At 34.9% G+C, this 23,964-nt stretch overlaps 1 protein-coding gene across 1 annotated transcript in view; it reads right to left on the bottom strand.

The window, feature by feature from the left end:
- Nucleotides 1–416: 416 nt before the first annotated feature.
- Nucleotides 417–23,964, bottom strand: part of CTDP1 (CTD phosphatase subunit 1) — a 44,215-nt gene continuing 20,667 nt past the window's right edge. Inside the window, exons 6-13 of the mRNA XM_070942441.1 lie at nucleotides 17,924–18,014; nucleotides 15,736–15,902; nucleotides 13,000–14,073; nucleotides 12,470–12,611; nucleotides 9,681–9,911; nucleotides 8,262–8,421; nucleotides 6,786–6,955; nucleotides 417–1,258 (exon numbers count right to left, since the gene is read on the bottom strand). Coding sequence (XP_070798542.1) covers nucleotides 1,117–1,258; nucleotides 6,786–6,955; nucleotides 8,262–8,421; nucleotides 9,681–9,911; nucleotides 12,470–12,611; nucleotides 13,000–14,073; nucleotides 15,736–15,902; nucleotides 17,924–18,014 — 2,177 coding nt within the window. The 3' untranslated portion in view covers nucleotides 417–1,116. The remainder of the gene's footprint in view (nucleotides 1,259–6,785; nucleotides 6,956–8,261; nucleotides 8,422–9,680; nucleotides 9,912–12,469; nucleotides 12,612–12,999; nucleotides 14,074–15,735; nucleotides 15,903–17,923; nucleotides 18,015–23,964) is intronic.

Below are 23,964 nucleotides of genomic sequence, written 5' to 3'. Positions count from 1 at the left end.
AGATATTTGTTGTTGATATTTTAGTTTTATTAAAAATTAAAACCCTCTTCTCAACAAGTGATTTTTGAAAAGTAATGACTCAAAATAAAGCATCTATTCAAACACATTAAGAACTCTATGTCTGAACTGATATAGCTAAACTAACACAATAGATTAGATAGCAAGCATGAAAAAAATTCTATCATACATGCTTTGATTTCATTCAAAATAAAGTTAAGAATTCATTATATCTAATCTTGGAAAAGATACATCTTAGGAAATTAACATTTCAATTCATGACTTGAAACCACAGCTTATAAAATGTCTTTTATTAAATGAAAAGAATCTGTTTTGTAGATCAAATATGAAATAGAATGTACAAAAAACTTTACATCTCTTCTTTCAAAGAAATAAAATACTATCTAGAATTAGCTTGCAGCCATTCCCTTCAAATACAGCAGAAAATAAAAGATTTTTTAAATGGCAGTACAGTAATACACAGAATAGCCTGTGTTTAAACTGCAATTATAGAGGTTAAAATTTAAATGGAATCTTAAAGAAACAACTAATCCATAAAGTAACAAAACAATTATTACATTTCTCTTAGACGCAAGCGGTGGGTACATGAAGTGCAGAATTCATAAAGCTTGCATATAGCCTTCTCAGTTCCTATACAAATATAAAATGTTCTTTTTTTTAAAAAAAAAAACTTTTTTATTCCATAACATTTCACAATGAAGGAAATCATCTCAGCTATCTGTTTAGCTCAATCATGCAATACATTCCTCAGATCTTTCCTTTTGAAGCTTGGTTCCCAAAGCCGTCATGACAATTAAAAAAAAAAATATTTCAGTTCAAAATCTTGCACCATTGTATAAGGAGGTTTTACAGAACTTATGTCTTTGGCATATCACACTGAATCCCTCTTTAATACTTTTCCTTTTAAAAAAAGTATAGATTCTTTTAGTAAGTATCTTAAAAACATCTATTTCAGACCTTGCAAAATAATGCATTACACCTCCTATGCGATTTGCAAAATATACACCTTTTTTGGAGGTGATGGGAAATACCTGCCCATTCAAATCTTGAGTGGTTGCAAAAAGTTCAAATAACAAGCTCACTTCCCCATAAATTCAGTTACATAAAATCATTCAGTTCGGCTTCCAATGCTGCTGCCATTTCATCTGCCTCTGAGCTGCTACCCTCCTCATCTTCATTGCTCGATCCTTTACTTGATTCACTGGCAACATCGTCATCAGCTAGCTTTCGCTTGTGACCCCTGTAGGTATGAACACAGACAATAATTGTGATTAAAACCCAATTATTATAAGAATTTTGATCAACTAAGCCAAGTCCAATGCTGTTAGAAATTCTGTGTTACTTCAGCAATAGGCCTCTGAATGCTGAATACAAGATCTTCCCTTGAAATCCCAAACAAGTAGGTAAAATGATAATGTCCAACACAGATTTCTGTCTGCCGTGCTTAGGAAAACTGAAGTGCCTAGAAGAGAAAGTTGGAGCTCAGTTGCCTTCAGGAATGCTCTCAATTTCCCCCCTTTGCAGAAGGAAACTCCCAGCTTAACTTCAGAGATGCTTTAGGAGCAATAGGGTAGTTTGATGTAAGATGAGCTGAAAAATGCTCAAAAATGTTCAATAGAAACCAATTCTTTTTAATTATGAAAGTGTGTGTACCTTGAAACCTGAATGGTACTTTTAAAATTCATTAGGGAAATAACAGATCCCCAAAACGTATATTTTATTTATCATATATAGGAACTGCTCATCTCCATAGAATGACTGTATGAGCAAATATCTGTATTTGTTTGATGTGTTCAACATTTTGCTGATTGTATCCTACAGTTTTTCTAACTACGTTCTACAGAACATTTACATCTACAGAGAGAGGGGGGGGGAGAAAGAGAAGAAAGAAAGAAAGAAAGAAAGAAAGAAAGAAAGAAAGAAAGAAAGAAAGAAAGAAAGAAAGAAAGAAAGAAAGAAAGACAAAAGTTCAGCTGAATGCAGCCAATTTTTTATCACAAGGTGCTCGGGTAAATCCTTATTAATCTTCTCCTCAAAGAGAACAATTAGAATTTGACATATTATCACAATGCATTTCATCTGTAATACTTCTGCTAAAAATCCACAGTCACAAGATCAGAAAGAGGCACTATGATACTCTTAGGTTTACTGTACTAAGAATTTTTCCACAGTATTAGAAGTTCTGTTTGGTGTAAACCAAAGACAGCATTTCACTAGGACAAACTATACTATCTGTAAAGCGCAGAGGTGAAAATGTTATGATTTGGGGCTGCTTTGCTACATCAGGGCCTGGGTCTTGGCCAACATAGAATCTATAATGAATTATTCCTGGTATCATAGGGTGCTTCAGGATGAAACAAATGGTCATGAGATTGAGGATCAACCAGAAGTGGACCTTATACATAACAATGAGGTTGTTTCTGCCAAAGGGGCAATACCAGGTGAAACAAGGGTGAACTTCAATTTTCCAGAGAAGGAAATGGCATAGTTTAGTTAAGTAAATGATTACTTTTTATTGAATTACATCATCTTTATATGAATCATATTTTTATTGAATTACATCTTTATATTAATATACTGTTTGAATAAAGAAAACATTGATTTTCCCACGTTTAAAAAAAAGAAGAAAAACTTTGCATAGGGTGTACTGTTTCACAAGTCTATATTCCATCTTTTTTTAAAATACCATGACATGGCAGTTAAAGGAAGTTCTCCTGTATATTTGTTACAGTCACAATCCAAAGTGTCGATAAAATGACATTTAAATATCTTTTAAACCAGCAGTTCAAAAATTCTTGAACATAGCCAGATTTTTAATGCCATACTTTTAAAGAATAGCCTCTTTGAAATATATCTTTTGGAAATTAATTATTTTCAAAATTCTCTTAGCCATCTCCACCGATTTAAATTTGATTTTTAATTACTGTGAATTAACTGTTAATCTAAATATAAATTAAAAAACTGATTCTGATTTGGTTTCCTAAATAGCAATAAGAGCTCTCGCATTGCTGACTTCTGAGAATATTTTATTTAAGGTTTTCTGCAAACTCCGCATAATAGCACATTTTCTGTCAACATCCCAGGATTATCTTAATACATGCCTACTGGCATCTTCTATCACTTTATAGTTTCTGGAAATATAATTAATCCAAATAACAGCTGTGCCAATTAGATAGTATATTGGAGTGAAACACAAGCTGGCAATTGATTGAAATTTTTTTCCTTGAATATACTTCAGATAATTTGCATTGTGCTTTTCATATAATGCAAGCAACTCCTGAAAAAAAAAAATCTTCATCTATCTTTATGAAACTCTAGAATTGCTTTTACTGAAACAGGCTCTGAAAGTGAATATAAAATTAGTTTTGTATTTGGCAAATTTGTATCTACTCTTGCTACCAGGCTTTGCCCAGTATTATCTCATGATAATTCATTGATCTGTCTACTTCAGTGGCGGGATGCTCCCGGCTCTGTCCAGTTCTTTAGAACCGGTAGTAAAAGCGGTGGGAGGCTCTGCCCACCCACCCAATGTCATAATTGACGATCTGTGCATGCGCAGAAGTGCGCACATTCCCGTTGCAAACCAGTAGTAAAGGTAAGTAGAACCCACCCCTGGTCTAAACAAGATGTCATGTTTCCTCTGATGAATAGAATTTGATACCTCTTCAAGGTCAGGTTTTGCAAGAAATAGTGGCAATTTAGCCAAATTATCATGGAAGAGCTGGTGGTGACCACTTTTTCTAAAGCAGACACAGCTGGAAATAATGAACTGCTGAAATTCATTTCTTTATTGAGACAAAACTGAAGGTGATTTGGGATTGCAGGATCAAAACCTAATGAATGCCTGAACAAACAATTTCCTCCAGTTAATAGGGGATAGGTAGCCAATACAGAATTCCTGTCAATAAGACTAATAATGGAAAGGATGTTTATAAACATTGTAAAATGATGTATTATTGGTATGCATCATCAGAGTAATTGTCTACAATACATGAAGGCACTTCAAATTTATGTTGGAGAATAAGGACATTTTATCATGCTGTACATGGATATGTAAGCAAGCAAGAAAATTTGGGATTAACATACATACAGAGATTCAGAGGATTTTAAAGATTAATATACAATTGAGATCAGAGATTTTTTTTCTTTTGCAATTGATAGATACAGTTGGGGGAAAAATCATAAATTTTGTTATTGTATGTAACTGCAGTGAGATTATCATATGTACTAACAAAATAAGATTCGGCGCTAATCACAATGAAGGAATATTTGGTGAAGATGATGTTAAATTGCTGAGATGGCTAAATTGACTCCTTTGTCAGAGAAAAGACTATGTTTATTGCTGATTGGAAACCCCTTATGGACTTTTTGCATAAAACAGAAAACATGAATTTATTAAAGTATAATTTAAGATAGTTATATTGTAATCAAAGAATAAGAGTTAAATTTATAATTGTACTTATAATTGCTGTAAAGCAGATCAGAAGCCACTTTGTATTTTTTCTTTCTTTTCTATTTTTTTTCTTCCTTTATTGTTCTTTTAGCATTTTTCCTCTTTGATTTCTTTCTTTTTATTTTCTTACTTTATATTAGTATTAGTTTTATCTTTAATTTTTTAAAAATAAAATTATCAAAAAATAGTAAGAGAAACATGATTAAACAGAAGTGCACACTAAAATTCAATGTTATCCATCAGTTATCAGCAATACTTTGAAAAAAAATGTACTGGTTTAATATTTATAGATCTGGGATGAGACACAATATGAGAAATAGTTGTCATCATCATAAATGACTATTTTTATCTTTACATTTATCAATCTAGCTTCATGTTGTTTTAGTAATATAAAATGTAGTATGTGTAATTTGATGGATTCATAAAATCATCACAGTCTGCTTAATAAATTTAGAAGCATAGCACCAGCATTTTGACCACTAAAAGCTTTAGCAGCCCCCACCCAATTAACAAGTATCTGATTCTATGATATCTATAAAATGTCTGTAATAATTAGGTGTTCATTTAATCTTTTGACAATATTATACCTGTTATATAATATAATTATAGGATTTATTATGTTGTAAAACAGCAATTTAAGAGTACTTTTTATTAGTGATGTGTTTCAGACTCTGAAGCCTGATGCTCAGTAAATTATATCAGTATCATTTACAAGCTAGTGTTCTATAACTTTCTTAGATCAATGAAAACTTTCAAGCAATAGAAGAAAAGTGAACTGATAGCAAATTTGATGAAGTTAATAACTTGTTCTTCTGGAAAACATGTATGTAGTTGTAGCATTTGCTCTCCAGGACAGCATCCCTGCCCAGGTTCTATACAGCTTCTTCCCTAATGACCTTAGTCCTGTGTCACAGGAAAGTCTGTGAAAATCTGGCTGTTCTCTCAGGCATGGTGGAAGAATGGTGGTTGAGCCTCTGCAAAATGCATTATTGAATCATCTGGAGTTGGGAAGCCTCTAAATGATATCAAGTAAAATAAAATAAATAAAAATAGATACATCCAGTAGTAGGTTCAAGGAAAGCTCATTGACACAGAAGAGATAAGGTAACCCTATGTGTCTTCCTTTTTCACCTATTTCTTTGACAAAGATCTTTTTAATGCATTACTTGCTGCCAGCAGAGATAGTACTTAAGGAACTGTTCCTCAATCGTGTTGTATGGAAAATTTACTTTATGTTTTTATGAGGCAATGTTCTGTTTTTATCAGACTTCAATCTCTCATTATGCACACCAATTTGTAGCCTTATGCTAAGAATTCTAATCCTTTTGCAGTGGTGAAGACGCTTATACAATCTAATGATTCTATTTACGTTCCCAGAAAGAGACCCCTGATGGAGAACACACTGATGATTGGACCAAATACAATTCACTGGAGAAGAAAACAACACTTATAATGAAGCTAAATCTTAAAATATTTTGGAAACATGTTTTTGGAGAAAATGCTAAGCAATCAAGAGCATGGTTAGTGATGTCCATCAGGTCATGAAGAATCAGAAAACATTAATTATTAAACTATAATTGCAAAGTATATCATGAAAGTATGTTGAGTCTTAACATTAATTTAATGAAACAAGTTTGGTTGTTTAACCCCCTTTGTTCTATAGGGTATTTTGTAATAAACATTTTTAGAGGGATACAAGATTTCAAGAAGAATGGGAAAGCAGGCTAATATTTTAGGAATTCCCTAATAAGCTGTTCATATTTCAGATAGCTTACCCTTCAAAAATATATTAAGAAGAATATATAGGTAATCCTCAGTTTTATGAACACAATTGGGACAAGAATTTGCTTTGCTAAGTGAGGCAATTATTAAATGAATCATGTCCAATTTTATGACTTTTTTTTGCTGCAATTAAATCACCACAATGGATGTTAAGCGAACCTGGCTTCTCCCGTTGACTTTGCTTGTCAGAAGCCTGCTAGGAAAATTGCAAATGGTGATCACGTGACTCCAGGACAGTGTATGTATCACAGATGAATTTTGATTTTTTGATCATGGGGATGCTGTGACGCCTGTAAGTGTGAGGACCAGTTGCAAGTCACTTTTTTCGATACCACTGTAGCTTTGAACCATCACTAAACAAATGGTTATAAGTCGATGACTACATGTTTTTCCATATACACATTCCATATAGACAGGCAAACAAATATCCATGGCTTTAATGAACTACTGGCAACCATTTAACTGGTTGCTTTCTGTGTTTAAAACCCAGAAACGTAAATTGAAGGATTTATTTAAGAATGTTAATAAATACCTGGGTATACTGCCTGTCATACTTCTTTCACTTGATGATGTTGATACTGGCCTTTCTTCTACTTTTATATTTAGAGTCTCTTTTGTAGTACTATGTGGTTCTTGCTTTTCTTCTGTTTTCTTTTTTTCACTGTCACTGTCATCACTACCTTCTCCTAAAATATCATCAACCTGTGAAGGAATATTAGTTGGAAGTGAAAAAAAAAATCAGAAAAAAAAATACTAATTTAAATAACACATTTTAAACAATGTCTTTTCAATTTGGATATTCAAAATGTGACATTTGCACGTTTGATTTGAAACATATTTATTATTTTTAACTCCACTCTCCCCTAAATAAGGTGCCATAATATAAAGCTGAAATTAATGCAACAATATTAGAAATTGATAATTTCAATGCAAAGCAGTACATGATTTTTTTTCATTTAAAGCTTTAATTAAATAAAACATATGAAACTTTTTAGGACAGAGGTAGGCAAAACAAAAATACCCATGGTCTTATTTATGCATGGTTTTTCAATCATCTCAAAATCCTCACATGGGACAGATTAATAGCATGGGACAGAAAAGAACAATGTGTATTTGCAAACTAAATAAGGAATCATATCCACTTTTTCTATATCGCTTGATGAAGTTTAAGATATGAAACAAAGAAAATTCTAAAAGAAAACCTTCTGTACTCCTAAAGGCTCTGGAATCAGAACGCTGGATTTTATATTTCCAAAAATGGGGAATGAATCATTTGGATTAGTACAAGGTATAAAACAACTCAGCATTTGCATCACTATCATCTATGTGTTATTTTCACATTTCATCACAGAGTCATAGTTCGCTTCCATTTTTCTTTTCAATTTATAACTTTTTTCTGTACGGTTTATTATTTATACCTTACTGAAAAGTTTTGGAGAATCCATAAACTTTACATTATTCTGTGGCCTTGACTTTACCTAAAACTAATATAAATTTTAGAATATTACAAGGTATCTGGATGTAGGATTGATTTACTGAGGCTAAAATTTGTATTTAGATATTACAGCTGGTGTTCCACATATTTGATGCAAAGCTGCATATAATATGTATTTTTTAATTTAAATAATAGTTTTGATATTCATGAGCTCTCATTTGCCAAAACTGCAATTTCTATACATGTTTTCCACCCTAATTTACAATGGCAAAGACACTTTTCTAAAGTTCAAAATTCAAATTACTCATTGTTTGGAATAATTTGCTAAGAAGACAACCAAAAAAAGTTGTAACTCATTTAAGTGGATAAACATAATAAATATATTATTATTATTACTACTACTATTAAATAAATGGAAACAAAAGAAGTTATATTTGAGCTTAACTGTCATTTCCTCATCATGGGACATATTAATAAAAGGAAGTCCAAGATAATTGTACCCAGCCAAAATTATGACCTGTTTACACATTATTAATAATTTTTTAATCTTAATGAACTATTATTTTAGCTTACCTCTTTATCCATACTTTCTAAATCCTCCTTGCACAGAGTATAGAGTGGCATAGTTTCAGACATACTTGGCTGGCGCTTCCTTCTGGATGGGCCAGGCTCCTCATTTTCACTTGCTGGAATCTCTTCTTCATCAAAAAGCTGTTGATGTGGTTGAACAGCTCTGAAAATTCAGACCTCCTTGTTAAATGTGTTATGATTGGAACTGAACAAAATGCCAATTTTGGCATGATATAAACAACCATTTCAAAATATGTACAATGGAAAAATATAATAATCCCGTTGCTCAATTTGGAATTCCCTCTGTCATAGTTCTACAGACCCCTCACATCCTGACATAAATTGTTTCAACTTCTACCCTCAAAATGACGTTATAGGGCTCTGCTAAACAACTATGGTAATTCCCACAACACTGTCAAATTAACTACTAAGACTGCATTACTATTCTTCTTCTCATCCTTACTAGTACCTATCTCTTCCCACTTACGGCTATATCCATGTTGCTTGTATCTTTACAACTTATATTGTTTTTATTGTTTCCTAGTATGATTTGATTGCTTATTAGTATCCTATGACTATCACTAAGTGTTGTATCTTATGATTCTTGACGAATATATTTTATTTTTTCTTTATGTACACTGAAAGCATATGCACCAAAGACAAATTCCTTGTGTGTCCAATCACACTTGGCCAATAAAGAATTCTATCTATCAAATAATTCTAAAGTAAGCATCAATTAGAATGCCTTCCCACCTCCTCTCTTGCCAGTGTCAAGGTAAAAGTTTAGGAATCTCTCCACCACTGAAAGAACTTATAAAAACAAACAGAGAATTCAGAACAAAGGACTTCAAAGTATGTATGTATTTTAAAAGTGCTTTGCGTACTTATAATTTTATTTGGACATATTCTATCAGGTAATATTATCAAAATAGAAACTGTGTTTAGAAGTGTGAGGTTTTGCTACTAAAATTAAAAATATAAAACAAGTCAGTTTAGCAAAGTACATCAAAGTTTTTAATTAACTGTTGCCATAGCTCTCATACCTTTAAAATAACATCTATTATGTCACAAATACTCATCAGATTCTGCAAAATATAACAATGCTTATCTGTATTTCTCCACAAATTTTATAATTTCCTTTCTGACAATTACAGGAAAGAGTAAGAAATTATATTATCCTATGTAACAGATTCACAGTCGTAATTTCATACTTTAAACTGAAAACAAGATGTACAGAAATTAGAAATTTTAATTATTTATAAAGATATTGCAAATACTTTATTAAGTATTAAAAATGGATATTGCACTGTTTTTCAGTTTTCTAATAAAGCGCTTCTTGAACGAATAAAATATACAAATATATGAATTATATCTTTCCATGTTAAATGTAATAGAAAAGAGGAAAAACATATATTTATGTACCTGAATAAAGAATGCTCCCCATGGACTGGTAAAGTGAGAGGAGGAGCTGGGGCTTGAATATATGAAGACTGGTTGGAATTCTGAGATCCTTTTCTAATTAGTTTTCCAGTATTGGGATCATAAAGTCGAACTTCAGGCCCAGGCTGACACTTTGGATGAATGGGAGTTGGATGAAAAAGAGCAGTCTGGAAAGCACTAGGGATATCTGGAAACATGGCAGGACTATTTTCTCTGTTAGATTAAATATTTAAAACACTGTTAGCAATCAGCTTTTCCTGTTTCTTCTTGAAAATGACATATAAAGTAAAAACAGAAAATAATCTGCATTTTAATAGAATAATTGATTTTGAGAGTATAAATATGTGTAAGAACCAATGTGAAAATGCTATAAAAACAAAATGGATAATTATTTCATTTCCATCTCAGGTTTTTAAAACACCAACTGTGAGTATGGTTAATTTCAGAAAATACTCAATCGAACAAATAAGTTATTCAAAAAAAGGAAAGACAAAAAGTACACACAAAAAGAAACTCAGCTAGTATTTACTACTTCTTTAACTGCCATATTATTAACTGTATAGGCTGACTACATCTATAACCAATACAGAAAACTTGAACAAATTTGCACATTTGCACATAAAATGTTCTGATTTTGTACAAAGTTTTCTGTACTTGTAGCATAACTAAAAATAACAGTCATTTCTATAAGAGTTCAATATTATTTATTGGATTTTAATCAGAATGCATCAAACAAAATCTATTATTGTTTATTGCTCAAATAAACAATATTTATTATTTGTTTATTGGTCAAAGATCCAAGTACAGAACCTTTCTCCAAGATGCTAAGTGGGATCAGTGAATGGGCAGAGGCTTGCTAGAACAATTTAATGGTGGCGCAGTGATTAAAGTCCAGTATTGCAGGCAAAACTCTGCCCACAGCCTGGAGTTCGATCCTGATGGGGCTCAAGGTTGACCCATCCTTCCGACATTGGTAAAATGAGGATCCAGATTGTTGGGGACAATATGCAAATAATGCTTACATTGTAAAACCACCGAGAGAGTGCTGTAAAACACTAGGAGGCACTATATAAGCCTGAATGCTATTGCTAAATTATCCAATGCTCTGGATAGATCAGGGGTGTCAAACTCACGCTGTCATGGCGTCACGTGACATATTGCGACTTTCTCCTTCGCTAAACTGGATGTGGGCATGGCCAGCATGTGACGCATCTGGCCCACAGGCTGTGAGTTTGACACCGCTGCCATAGATCAATATGTATCTTTTGCTTATTTCCATCAAGTTCATCTTAGTCATTCTTCACACCACTATTTATTAGATTAATATACATACCAGCATGGCTGTAGGCCTAGCCTAATCACAATAATTCTCAAACCACTCTAAATCCCTCATTTATTAACTACAGGTATCCTCAACTTGTAACCAATTGCTTAATAAGCATTTGAAGTCATGATAGATTCAAAAAAAGATCCTCTAAATTACAACTGTTGTTCTACCCCACAGTTATGTGATTGTATTTTGGCTAGTTGGCAACCAGCTTGTATTTACAACAGGTTGCAGCATCCCATGGTTATGTGATCATGTTTTACAATAGTTTTGCCATTTTTCAGCAAAAATTGGATTCATTTAATGACTGTGGTGACTTGCTTAATGACCATCATAGAAATATAAAATTATTTATAACTCTATAACTTTATTATAGTTTTTATAAATTATATACTATATAGGTTATAAATATAAATATAAAATATATTTTTATAGTTATAAAGTTGTAACTGTAACTTTATAACTATAAAATTAAGTCCCGTCATATGGTAACCTGACTTATGTCCACAACAAATTATGACCAAAATTCTGGGCTCAATTGTAGTTGTAAATTGAGGACTATTTGTAACCATTCTAGACAGATTTGCCTGAGATTCCATTAAAGTAAGTTTCCATTAAAAATAATCCATTCCCAGAAGCTGCATAAGTTCTTTGACTCCCATTGTTTTAGTTTCCCAGCCATTCTCTCACTTGAAGGGAGCTTCCTTCTAAGGCTGAGAAACATATGTTAACTCAGTAAGGTCTATTCTTTAAGACCTGCTGATCTTGCAATAAATGACTTTTAGCATGTCCACATCCCCAACATTGCCTCTTCTTATAGCAACTTGTTCTTTGTTGGCTCATGTACAGGTTACATAAGAGGAATAAAAGAACAGAGTCTTGCAGCACCCTATAATGGAGGACTTTAGATTCTTTTCCATACCAATACCAATTGAAGCTAGTTCTGGAAGGAGCACTACTACAAAACAATATCCCCGCTCCTAACTTCCAGAGGTATTACAGAAGGATACCATGAAGGATGCTATCAAAAACAGAGAGCAAATATGTAAAGAAGGGCTACACTCCTTTTCTGCCCTACCATACTCACCCACCTAACCAAGATAATTTCACTTATCTTGAATCCAGACTGAAATGGATTGCTATAATCTGTTTTCTTGAAGAACCCCCATATATTTAAGTCAAGATTCTGTTAATGTAACCTTACAATAAAGTAGATTTAGTTCATCTAGTCATGCTTCCTGTCTGGGAGGGTTAACATCAATCTTGCAAATCTGAAAATATAAACTTTCCACTTCCTTTCTTCAAGGTCATTCTCACATTCCCTTACAAACTTCAGAGATTTTTCTCCAATACCTTTATTTCTGAAGGCAGGACATTAATTTTTAAACACAAGCAAGTCACACATAACCACAGAATCTCCATATAATCAATTATTATTTTTTACCTTTGTGTTTTGAAGTAATCCTCCTTCAAAGGAAACAGTTGTTCCTCTACTTTGTCCCATCGTTCCAAGCAGCACCATAACCAATCTGGATTTACAATTTGAAGGTTTTTACAGTTCTGAGCTTGCCGGACTTTTTCTGTGCCTATTTAAAACAACCAAATGTGAATGTTTGGGAAACAATTTTTCTGTGATAAGTCAATTCTGGCTACACTTTGCACATACCCAAGTCCCATTAAACTTAGCAGAATTAAAATAATGTATAGAAAAAGTACTGAATTCAAGTCAGTTTCAAAGTTTCTAACCTTCTGAGTTTCATCCCTATAACCTGCTTCAATAAGTTTGTTGTACCTCAGCTATGATGACAGAATTGATTTTCAGATGTATTATGCTTTATTATTTTAATTTAACTCCATGCAAAAGAAGTACATAGCTATATAATTTTACTGAAGGATCCAATTAGTACAACAAAGGAAAAGCATGACAGGGGAGACTCATTCTTCAAATTCAAAGTAATTTTATTTTCTATTTACCTGCTCTGGCTGCAATAAGGTGGGTTGGCTTATTGGGGTCATCTTCATTCAATACAAGAGTTTTTGTAATCTTAGCTCCAAGTGCAATAGCATGATAATGCTCCCGTGTTTTTTCTATAGGAAAATTTGTAGGGTACAATCCACTAAATAATATGGTAACATCTGACAATACTTTTTGTTTCAGTTCTGGCACTATTTTTCGTATATCTGGAAGTTCATCAGTTTCTTTTCTGACATATTTATCATACTTGGAATAATAATCTGTATGCACTCTAACAAGAATCTCTTCAAGGTATATTAAATGGTCATCATGATCTGTGTCATCATCTTCTTCCTCCTCCATACTCTGATCTAAAGATTCTCCTACAGTTATACCAGATTGTTCACTATTTTGAGACTCTGTTTCAGCTTCCTTCTTGTCTATACAACCGTTTCCTAGACTATAAAGGCTATCTTGTTCAATTTCCTCATGCGTTTCCAAATCCAAAGCTTTGGGATGGGTATTGACGGTAAGCGAAGATGCACAGTCTCCCGAATGGTTCAACTGTCCATCTTTTTCTACATTTGTATCATTTCCCAGAAGATGTACACCCTTTTCTTCCTGCACAGAATGCTTTGACTTTTTCCAGCTTCTTTTCCCTTCATTTTCACTATCTGAGGCAGAAGAGGATAAAGATTTTTTAGCTTCCAGGCCACTATCACTTTCACTATCACTAGACAACTCAAAGTCCAAGTAATTGGCTGTTTTGTCTTGAATCTGCTGCTTGCCTGTAACTGTCCTGTTTTCATGATCTGAAGATACACAAGATTCCTTGTCACTCATCTGATTATTTGTATTAGGAACACTTGTTATCTGATCAGAATCACACAAAGAGTCTGTTGTTCCTTTATCGTTAGAATTCAAATCCCATGGTGAAGTCTCACTACTGACAGAATTATTGCCGTTTACTTCTTTTTCAGATTTCTTAATGCCATTGCTCTGTTCTTCCACATTTCCAGTATTCTTTATTTCTTCAGAATCTTTTATTACTGCTGCTGGATCAGATCCATCCACTGATTTTGAGGAATGATTTGCTAAATTAAATAAACATATGAATTAAATTCAAATTCAGTTTACACAAGTATAGAAAATAAGTCAACCAAAAAATATAAATTATCCAATTAAATACATCTTTATTTAAGGAAAAAACATGGGCCTGCATGATTTCTGTAATAATCACATAAGGAATACAAAACAACAACAACAACAACAACAACAACAACCCCACATGGAAATTAGTTAATGACATTCCCCCTTCCCTACCCCTGTCCATGGGGAGGGAAGGAAGCTAGGCCAATTATATTTTTATGTTGCACAGAGATTTAATTCATTCAAGGTTAAAAACAATAATTTACTTTAAATTCACAAAATAGTGAAAAGCACATTATTTCATCTTCAACTACACGATTATATCTCTATTTAAAATTCATACAATTAGAATGTATTATCTCCCTGAGTAAAAGAGATCAAGGAGATTACTCCATTTATATCATTTTCTTAACTGAAGTATACCAGCTGGATAGTGTGAATTCTATTAGAATATAACACCAAAATGGGGATGTGCTTCAGCATAGTGACAGAGTTCATTGAAAAAAATATATAATTGTATACTTCTGTTTCTACATATTTAGATGTCCATTTTCATAAATGTCACCTATAGCCTGGACTAGCTCTCCTTTGCCTTACTTTTCGTAAGAGATAAGCAGCAGAGAGAACATTCTGGGCATGTAATTAGAGGCAGGGAAAATACTACAACCTTATTTTTCAGCCATCATGTAAGGAGCGCTTATGAATATACAACAGCACAAGTTGGGGGCATACATAAGAAGTATGCAATTGGCTCTATCTGCTGTTATTCACCAGTCTGCTTTAATTAAGTTCAATTTTTAATAAGGCATATTTAGTTCTACTGTCACTGGCTGGGTTCAAACACTGCATTGTGTTCATTGGGCTTGTGGCTAAGCACAACAAATAAATCCAACCATTGTGGTTTATAAATCACAGTTTTTATCTTACTGTTATCTATAAGGAAAACCACTGCCAATTAATTATGGATAAATTATAGTTCAACACAATGTGTGAGTTACTCAGAGAAACACGGTGGCTATTAATTCCTTTTTAAGTTGAGGTGCCTAATTTGCACCTGCTTGAGCCAGATTAATTGGCTGGTTATAGATTAGGTAGATAAGTTATTATGTATTTTTACAACAACTTTCTTTCTCTCACTTCTCTTCTTAAAGTTGCAAGTAGTATGACAAAAGAATCCAGGCTGAGGCCATATCACAGAAAAATACTTCATCTCTTTCTCACTATATCAATTTATTTTTGTTAAAAATCTATTCTAATATTGTTGAAAAAGTTCCAGTATAATTAAAATATTGATGCAGATTTTTCCTTAAAAGGAGGCAGCTTTTAAAATATAGTTGATAAATGTTAAGTAAGTTGCCTTACCAGCATTTGATGACTTCCCATGCAATAAAAACCATCTCTATATATCAATTACTAGCAACCTTGTAATCATTTTAAAAAGTGATTATAGTAATGTATAATATAAAAATTTGATTGTTGGTTTTCCAACACTGTTTTAGATTAGATAATAGTCTGCTTAAATAAATATGATGGCAATTGACTTTGTATGATGCAAATATTGAAAATTAGAATATAGTTTCCCGCCATCGTGTATATTAGACAGTTACCTTTCTTTCTCATTTGTGCTTCCCTTGAGCCAGGTGGTGCATTAATATCACCTATACCCTGAAAATATACATATTTCTTCACAGTGATCAAATTAGGTGCAAATTTCCAAACATCTTCTCTGTCATCAATAATGCAAACCATGGAATCTCCACAAGGAAATAAGTTCCTACAACCAGGGAACAAAATTAATTTATTTGATTTATTTATTTGACTTTTAGATAACTCTAAAATAATTACTGGTAGATTGTGACAAGTTGACAGAAATGTATAAGCAAACATTAATTTTTTTAGGTTCATCTGACATTCAGTTCTACTACCAACCGGTCAAGTATGATCCTTTGTTGGCTAAAGCAATCTCTCAGGCCTAGAAGCCGTCTTTGGCATTGGATCTTCAGGCCTGCCACATTTAGTACTGTGGGAAACTGGGAGGGGGGATTGTATGCATTGTACCCTGATACAACCAGTAACTGGGTACAGGAATTCATCTCAGATGAAGATAAAAACAGATATGATTTTGCTTAGTGGATACTTTAGCTTAATTACTGAGGAAGGGGCAGCAAGACAAAAAAATCAGAGTTAACAAAAAACGAAGTTCATGAAATACAGTCAAGAAAAAGCAATGGCAAGATTCTGACAGTCTAAATAAAATGCACAGATTTTAGTGAGAAAAGATGGGACATACATCAATTATAATTTTGTTATACACTGCTAAATTTTAACAAATGAGTTAAAAAAATCAAAACACCACAAACAAAACCAGAATTATTCTCATGATACATGTGGATGACCAGCTGAGCCCAAGGGAGGAGTCTGGTGTATCATCAGTATGGAGTCCTTTCAGGACACAAAAAATCTAAGTCCAGCCCTCTTTGAATTCCACTGACTCTTATCTACCTCCAGTTTGCCTTGACTGTTAGTAGTTTCAATTTTTGTAGAGAGCTAGCACAGAATAAACTTATACTCATTTGAATAGGCTTAGTCCCTTATTTCTTGTGCCTAACAATATATTTAGCATCATAAATTATTAAAATACAATAAAAAATCCAAAATGTACTCTACAAAATAGCAATGTTTTAAGCATTCATATAAATTAGTACTCATTTTTGTTTCCAAAGTATGACTTAGAACTACACAAAATAAAGCTTAGGGCAAATGGTTTTCCTAATATATACTGACACAAACACAGCATTCAATTTAACTAATACAAATCTTTTTTTTCAATCAAAGTTGACAGAAATACTTGTGCATGCAGCTGAAATATAAGTTGAGAATACAGGAAATATTTGTAATATTTAATTGATTTTTATCTGCTATTTCCATCAATATTTTTATCAGGTTTGCCTGATTCACCAGTTGCATCCCTTTCTGGATCGGGACTCCTTGCGCACGGTCACTCATGCCCTCGTCATTTCCCGTCTGGACTACTGTAATGCTCTCTACATGGGGCTCCCCTTGAAGAGCACTCGGAGGCTTCAACTGGTCCAGAATGCGGCTGCGCGGGTGATTATGGGAGTGACACGGCGCACCCATGTAACAGCTCTCCTGCGCGAGCTGCACTGGCTCCTGATGGTCTTCCGGGTGCGATTCAAGGTGTTGGTTACATCTTTAAAACACTCCATGGCTTAGGACCTGGGTACTTACGAGATCGCCTTCTGCTACTGATAGCCTCCCACCGACCAATAGGCTCCCACAGAGAGGGACTCCTCAGGGTGCCGTCGGTCAAACAACGTCGACTGGCGACCCCCAGGGGGAGAGCCTTCTCTGTGGGGGCACCTGCCCTCTGGAATGAATTGTCCCCAGAGATACGAATGATCCCTGACCTATGCGCCTTTCGCCGTGCCCTCAAGATGTTATTGTTCCAACAAGCTGGGCTGGCCTAAACATGAATTTTAATGGTTGTCTTAGTTTTTTTAAAAAATATTGGGGCCAAATTATTTAATATATTTTAAATTGTTTTTAAATTTTATGTATATGTGTGTTTTATTGTTGGCTGTGCACCGCCCTGAGTCCCTCAGGAGAAGGGCGGTATAAAAATTTAAATAATAAATAAAATTTAAATAATAAATAAATAAATAAATAAATAAATAAATAAATAAATAAACAAACTTTGTGTATTTATTCCATAATAAATATACAAAGTTTACTCACAATACATACCCAAAACAACAGTTTACTCACAATACATACCTAAGGTTGCCAGTTTTTGAATATGGATCAATACATTCATCCCGTGACAATATTCGATGGGAAAAAAGCTTCTTTTCAGAGTCCAAAAATGCTTTTAAAGGGAAAAAAAGACTGAAATTAATTTTTCCAGTATTAATACATTTTCTGCAGGGATTTGTTGTATACTATGTGTTTGTCTTCTAGATTACTACAAATTACACACACATACATTTTCATCTGGGTTTTCCTATATAAATAAAATGCATTATTAAATACCAAAATATGTTTATCTACTAATAATACTGCAAATTAAAACAACATCTCTAATTCCAGAATTGGTATATAATTTATAATACATTAGAACATGCTGGAATAAATAGTATTAAGCAAAATATTTTGAAGCTGGTCTATAATTTTATACATTCTTACTTGAAATTTAAACCAGAACGTCTGGTTTTTAACATTCTATCATTTTGTTAATATTAAGAATATACTCCATCTTGATCACTCATATATTTTCATTGCAAGTCTCAGGATTGAACAATGTCTCTCATTTATCAACAGCATGTCTCAGTGTTGATAAATGTTTTGGTGCTTTTAGGCAAAGCACTAAAGATGTGCTGTAATGCTTAAGCAAAATGGGCAAGATAAGGAAAAAGTTTCAATAGAAATTTCTTGCAGTTGCAGGTTTAAGTTATACTTCTAACCCTTGCGTATAAATACCGCATAGCTGTCCTTGTAATAGTATTGTTTTTTTTAATCATAATTGTGTTGTCTAGTTTGTGGTATACAAAAATCAGTTATCAAACCTTTATCAGAATTTCTGATCTGGGAAAAATCATTTTATACATCTCTTGGTTTTGCTGTTTGCCTAGTAATGTAAAATATTTAGCATCTGATAAATTATATATCAGATAGGCAATACCCAGCTTGGCTGGTTATATAATACTTATACTCTAGAGATAATCAATACAAACTTGCTTTTTTAAAGCAAATATTTTTAAAAAATACTTTAAAGTTTTGACCATAATTGTCTAAATTCCACGTTCAAACATGACTGGTGATTTAGGAAGTAATGCACTTAGAGCAATCTATTGGCAACTACACAGCATTTTCTATGTTAAAAGACTTTTAGCAAAACACTTCCAGATATCACTTGTCATTTATTAAAGCTGATACACGTAGGCCAAAAGGACTGCATCTTAAAGTAGTAACTTAAAACCCACAAAAGCAAGAAAATGTGAGAGTTAAGGATAGAAATTCAACCTTAACTCACCCGCGTTTGCTTAAGAATTTCAGCAAATTCATGTAGAATCATCCCTGTTGTGAGACCCCTGCAGTACCTAGGCATAACGAATTGAAAAGATTAGCTAAAGAGAATCATCACCAGATAAACTTTAGAAAAATGCATAGTTACTGAAGTGAAACAAGCCACTTAACTTGGAAAACAAAAGGACATAAATATATTAAAATAAAATACATTTCAATAAATAAAACCGGGACATAGTCAATTATTTTTCTATATCTGTACCTACATAAGAAACAAATTCTGACTAGATTAACAGCCTTATATTTAGCCAACATTTCCTCATATATATACAGGCTTTCTCAAAACTGACTGCAGACAAGGCAAGACTTATAGAAATAAAAATTTATTTCCCAATGTCATCTTTTTTGGAACTTAATTATAATTTCCTAGTCTGTATGAATTAATGTATGCATACTTAAGTACATTTAAAGCAAAGGAACATAATGACAATCAATGTACTCTTATATAATTTGCTATAAAACCAAATGCTCGAAAGGGCAGATAATTTAGTCGTGCCTTCCTTTATGAAGAATTATAAATATAGAAACAGCCAGAAAATGATGGCAGGATTAAAGTCCTAAATAACCTAAAGCCTGGCAAGCTCATAAAGGATAATGTGTGTGTTTCTGTGTGTATATATATGTATGTGTGTGCGCACACGCATATATTCAGATATTTAGTCTCAATCTGCAATTTATAGAATATAATTAGATTTTAATTCAACCTTGAGCAGTCATATCTTTTAACAGGCACTTGTCAATAGACTTCAGTGGAATAGCTAGTGCCACCAAATATTTTTCATGTAGAGTGCAAATCCATGTAATATGTATTCTAAGCATATGTCATAACAATCATGTTTAGCATCTCCAGAAAATGAACATATTTGGTGAGCCAGACTCAGTGGCATAAACACATTTCTGTTGGTCTCCCTGGATCTTCATGTTTGTGGGTAAATTCACAAGCACATCCAAACTATGACTCAGGCTCTTTAACAATAGCCATTCTCAATCTGCATTTTATCTATACTTTTAACCTACAACTCTCAACATTTTCTCAAAAAGAGCTGAGAACTGGAGAGCATTTAGGTTGTGAATGGTTGTTTTGGAGGCAATCTGATTGAAATCTGATTAGAAAGCGAAAGAACATGAGTTCTAGTCCCACTTTAGGCATGAAAGCCACCTGGGTGATTTGGGGCCAGTCACTGTCTCTGAGCCCAAACCACCTCTCAGGGTTGTTGTTGTGGAGAAAAGAGGAGGAAGGAATATTAGGTATGTTAGCTGCCTTGAGTTGTTTATAAAGAAAGAAAAAAGGTAGGATATATATTAAATAAATAAATATAATCCCACTCAGTGCAAGTTGAATGCCTATTATTGATCTGCATTTTGACTTATCTGAAACAGTCCTATATGATTTGGATCAAGCCCTAACTTGTTCATCCTCATCCAATCTACTACTATAGGGTCTCATTTAGAAAATTCTTGGATTTTGATAGAAAAGAGAGCAAAAGCTGTACATTAGTATAATAGTGCCACTCAACTCCCAAACTGGACAACTTCTCCCATAGTTTTATGTACAGTTGCAAGAAAAAGTATGTGATCCCCTTGGGATTACATGGAGTTTTGCATGAATTGGTCATAAAATGTGCTCTGAACTTCATCTAAGTCACAACAATAGAAAAACACAGTCTGCTTAAAACAATACTACACAAACATTAGATGTTGCCATGGTTTAATTGAACATAACATGTAAACATTCACAGTGCAGGGAGGGAAAAGTATGTGAGCCCCTAGCCTAATGACTTCTCCAAGAGCTAATTGGAGCCAGGAGTGAGCCAACCTTGACTCCAATCAGTGTGATGATATTGGATGTGTTGCTGACAGCCGTCCTGCCCTTTAGAAACACACACCTGTTTTGGGTTTACTGGTTTCAAGAAGCACTGTCTGATGTGAACCATGCCTCGCAGAAAAGAGCTCTCAGAAGACCTACGATCAAGAATTGTTGACTTGCATGAAGCTGGAAAGGGTTACAAAAGTATCTCCAAAAGCCTTGATGTTCATGTGTCCACGGTAAGACAGATTGTCTACAAATGGAGAAAGTTTAGCACTGTTGCTACTCTCCCTAAGCGTGGTTGTCCTGTAAAAATGACTGCAAGAGCACAGCGCAGAATGCTTCATGAGGTAAAGAAGAATTCTAGAGTGTCAGCTAAAGACCTACAGAAATCTCTGGCACATGCTAACATTTTTGTTGACACATCTACAATAAGGAAAACATTAAACAAGAATGGAGTACATGGGAGGACACCACGGAGGAAGCCAAAAAGCTGTCCAAAAAAAATATTGCAGCACGTTTGAAGTTTGCAAAAGAGCACCTGGATGTTCCACAGCACTACTGGCAAAATATACTGTGGACAGATGAAACCAAAATTGAGTTGTTTGGGAAGATCACACAACACTATGTGTGGAGAAAAAAAGGCACAACACACCAACATCAAAACCTCATCCCCACTGTAAAACATGGCGGAGGGAGCATCATGGTTTGGGGCTGCTTTGCTGCCTCAGGGCCTGGACGGATTGTTGTCATTGATGGGAAAATGAATTCCAGAGTTTATCAAGACATTTTGCAGGAAAACGTACGACCATCTGTCCGCCAACTGAAGCTCTGCAGAGGATGGGTGATGCAACAGGACAATGACCCAAAGCATACAAGTAATTCAACAAAAAAATGGCTTCAACAGCACCGAATACGCCTTCTGGAGTGGCCCAGTCAGAGTCCTGACCTCAACCCGATTGAAATGCTGTGGCATGACCTTAAGAGAGCGATTCACACCAGACATCCCAAGAATATTGCTACACTGAAACAGTTTTGTGAAGAGGAGTGGTCCAAAATTACTCCAGATCGTTGTGCAGGTCTGATCTGCAACTACAGGAAACGTTTGGTTGAGATTATTGCTACTAAAGGAGGGTCAACCAGTTATTAAGTCCAAAGGTTCACATACTTTTTCCTCCCTGCACTGTGAATGCTTACATGTTACGTTCAATTAAACCATGGCAACATCTAATGTTTGTGTAGTATTATTTTAAGCAGACTGTGTTTTTCTACTGTTGTTACTTAGATGAAGTTCAGAGCACATTTTATGACCAATTCATGCAAAACTCCAAGTAATCCCAAGGGGTTCATATACTTTTTCTTGCAACTGTATATTATATGTAAATACTATGCATGGAAAAATGAAACTTTGAAGAATTCAGACCAACATCCACTATATTGAAAACATACTGAACGTATAAACGGAAGAACAAACACTTGAAACAGCCTAGTCATAAAAATCAAAATCCCTATAAAATGTCTCTTTCCATGCTCAAGTCACCAATAAAACCAGAAAATTATCAAGCCCCTGCCCTGATCATACATCAAGAAAAACAATATATTATTCATTTTGCAACAATGTCTAAGATGAAAATGAAATGCATATGGATAATCCAAAGCATCCATAAATAACTGTGTTTGGGATAAATAGATGAAACAATACAATCCCTTGGAAGGCAGGGCGGAGGATTTTGGACAATACCTGTATGACAAAATCACTCAGATCCGGCGGGATTTGGACTCTGACTGGGTAGATCAGGGCAGAGTGACGAGGAATAGTCTTGAGAATGTTATCTGGGAGGAGTTTGACGCTGTGACTCCCGATGATGTGGATAGGATTTTGGGGAGACTTAGTGCGGCCACATGTTTACTGGACCCGTGTCCCTCCTGGTTGGTACTGGCTTCCCGGGAGGTTACATGAGGCTGGCTCCAGGGTGTTATCAACGCTTCGCTGAGTGAGGGCCACTTTCCCGCTGCCTTGAAAGAGGCGGTGGTGAGGCCTCTCCTCAAGAAGCCGTCCCTGGATCCGGCAATATTGGCCAACTATCGTCCTGTCTCCAACCTTCGCTTTATGGCGAAGGTTGTTGAGAGTGTGGTCGCGCGACAGTTCCCACAATTCCTGGAGGAAACATCTTATCTAGATCCGTTCCAGTCGGGTTTCAGGTCTGGGCACAGCACGGAAACGGCATTGGTCGCATTGGTTGATGATCTCTGGAGGGCTCGGGACAGGGGTTGCTCCTCTGTTCTGGTCCTGTTAGATCTCTCAGCGGCTTTTGATACCATCGACCATGGTATCATGCTGCACTGGCTGGAAGAGTTGGGGGTGGGAGGCACCGTGTTGCGGTGGTTCTCCTCCTTTCTCTCCGACCGGTTGCAGTTTGTGTTGGCAGGGGGGCAGAGGTCGACCTCAAGGCCTCTTATCTGTGGAGTGCCGCAGGATCGGTCCTCTCGCCCCTTCTGTTCAACATTTATGTAAAGCCGCTGGGCGAGATCATCCGTGGCTTTGGGGTGAGATACCACCAGTACGCTGATGACACCCAGCTGTACATCTCCACCCAGGCCACCCCAATGATGCCCCTGAAGTGATGTCCCAGTGCCTGGAGGCTGTGCGGATCTGGATGGGGAGGAACAGGCTCAAGCTCAACCCTTCCAAGACTGAGTGGCTGTGGCTCCCGGCATCCCGATATAGACAGTTGACTCCATCACTGACTATTGGGGGAGAGTCTTTGGCCCCCACAGAAGGGGCTCGCAATCTGGGAGTCCTCCTGGATAGGCAGCTGTCCTTGGAGGAACATTTGACAGCTGTAACCAGGGGGACCTTTTGTCAGGTTCACCTGATTCGCCAGTTGCGGCCCTTTCTTGATCGGGATTCCCTGTGCACAGTCAC

This window comes from Pituophis catenifer, unplaced genomic scaffold (assembly GCF_029215685.1).
Source record: "Pituophis catenifer annectens isolate HBS135680 unplaced genomic scaffold, rPitCat1.0.hap2 SCAF_3, whole genome shotgun sequence".
In the NCBI taxonomy this organism is placed as follows: Eukaryota; Metazoa; Chordata; class Lepidosauria; order Squamata; family Colubridae; genus Pituophis; species Pituophis catenifer.
Note: the sequence above shows the minus strand (reverse complement) of the source record. Positions and strands in the feature narration are given on the sequence as shown.